Raw genomic sequence first — 2,262 nt, 5'->3', positions numbered from 1 at the left:
CTGCCCTGTAGCTGACCAGCTAGTCTTTCAATAGTTCCATAGCTCATAATGTGGTCCGTCTCTCTTACTTCTCCGCTGTTTTCTTGTCCCTCTTGTCTTTTTCTTTTCTTCGCTGGGGACTCATCAGCCACTAAGCATTCATCCTGTGCTCTCCAAATATATAAAAATCCTCCATGTTGCTCTCAGACGGGAGACAACGGGAAACAGTTAAATCGACCGGACTTCTTTCTGCCTCCTTAACAACGTGTCACGTGTTCTGAATTGACCAATCAGAATCGAGTATTCAACTAAGCCATGTGATAACAAAGTATATCTTATCTTAAGGAGTCAAATATTGGAAGTAGAAGTCATGTTTAATTTGAACATACTGTTAAAATAATCTTTAATTAAAGCACATCTGGATATTAATGATAATGTATGTTTCTTTCTCCAAAAAACCCAAATATATATTTAATTTACTCTAAAATGAGACAAAAGTATTCATATCTGAAAACCAGAAAGCAGTTTGTACATTAAAACACAAACATCATTTTGTTGACCCACTTTGAGACAGATGTGCTCTTTATTTCACACTTTTTAAAATAAATGAACTTAAAAACACCTTTTGTTTTCTTCTTTCAGCCTCAACTGGAGGTCCTGTGGGCGATGAAGGCCTACAACCACGCAGAGGTTTACTTCAACGTGAGAGGACTCTTTAAAGTAGAGACACTACATACTGATATACACCTGAACATCAGCAGGAGAGGACTCTTTAAAGTAGAGACACTACATACTGATATACACCTGAACATCAGCAGGAGAGGACTCTTTAAATGAGACATTACATACTGATATACACCTGAACATCAGCAGGAGAGGACTCTTTAAATGAGAGACACTACATACTGATATATGTAATAACAGTTATTTTTAAAGGATGATCTGAATCTCTTCTTCTCTCTTCAGCTGATTTCCTCCGTGGATCCGAAGTTCTTGAAACTGACGAAGATCGACGACGATATCTACAAGATCTTCAGAGAGACGTTCAAAGACCTGGACATAAAGAAACTGAACCCTGACGACCTGAAGTCTGAGGAGATGAAGGAGGTCAGTGAGCCTGCGGGAAGGTTAATGTGTATTTGTTTCGACATGCTAGAATTAGATCTTATTATACAGATAACTTACTCTGACTTACTCATGGATGTGTGATTGACAGTAATCTATCTGTGCAGGTGTGGCGTCCGTTCTGTAACCAGTTTCAAGGCCTTATAGAAGACTTTAACTACGGCACTCTGCTGCGACTCGACTGTGAGAGAGATTACACCGAGGACAACACTATATTTGGTACGTTGCTTCATCCATAATGGGAAATGCATGAAACACAAGCTTCCATTTCATTGTTTAACCTTTCGTATGTTCCTGTCTGCAGCCACCAGGGTTCAGTTCTTCGCCATTGAAATCGCCCGAAACAAAGAAGGCTGCAACGACGTCGTGTTCACGTCCAAATCTTCAAAGAGCGAATCGTAGAAAACACCAGAATAAATCCTTTTTCACAAAGACGTCCCTCCAGGAAACAAACTGAAAGGGTCGCTGTGTCCCGAGCTGCAGATTTAAGTTATACTTTTATTAGACGAGATCCGTTTTCCGTTGTTAAATCCTCATCGAAACCAGGTCTGTTGAAACAGCCTCGTGATGTTTGGACACGTTTTGTATTTACTGTAAAGTTTTAATTTTAATTTTGCTTGCCTGTAACCACAAATAAAAAGTCAGAAGAATTTTACTGAACGTTTCAGACTGTTTATTACATGATGAAAATCTGGATTTAGTTAAGATGCTTTAAAAAAAGTCACAGTATTTCAGTCATGTGACCATGCTGTAGTTCCTTTATAGCCCAACATTAGCCACCTTTAGCTTAGCGGGGGTGACGTGAAGTCATGTGACCGGGCTGTAGTTCCTTTTTAGCCTCCTTTAGCTTAGGGGTGGAGACGTGAAGTCATGTGACCGTGCTGTAGTTCCTTTATAGCCCAACATTAGCCACCTTTAGCTTAGCGGTGGTGACGTGAAGTCATGTGACCGTGCTGTAGTTCCTTTATAGCCCAACATTAGCCTCCTTTAGCTTAGCGGTGGTGACGTGAAGTCATGTGACCGTGCTGTAGTTCCTCTATAGCCCAACATTAGCCACCTTTAGCTTAGCGGTGGTGACGTGAAGTCATGTGACCGTGCTGTAGTTCCTTTATAGCCCAACATTAGCCACCTTTAGCTTAGCGGTGGTGACGTGAAGTC

General features: G+C 40.8%; 1 protein-coding gene across 1 annotated transcript; it reads left to right on the top strand.

The window, feature by feature from the left end:
- Positions 1-621: 621 nt before the first annotated feature.
- On the top strand, positions 622-1,759 carry pbdc1 (polysaccharide biosynthesis domain containing 1; the record flags this gene model as incomplete). Its single annotated transcript, XM_010776008.1, has 4 exons — positions 622-681; positions 946-1,086; positions 1,212-1,323; positions 1,409-1,759. Coding segments are annotated over 4 exons (411 nt in total), but the record flags the coding sequence as incomplete, so codon positions are not given.
- Between the last annotated feature and the right edge of the window lie 503 nt (positions 1,760-2,262).

This window comes from Notothenia coriiceps, unplaced genomic scaffold (assembly GCF_000735185.1).
Source record: "Notothenia coriiceps isolate Sejong01 unplaced genomic scaffold, NC01 NC01_scaffold00016662, whole genome shotgun sequence".
In the NCBI taxonomy this organism is placed as follows: domain Eukaryota; kingdom Metazoa; phylum Chordata; class Actinopteri; order Perciformes; family Nototheniidae; genus Notothenia; species Notothenia coriiceps.
The sequence above is the reverse complement of the archived record's forward strand: the minus strand, read 5'-3'. Positions and strand labels throughout refer to the sequence as shown.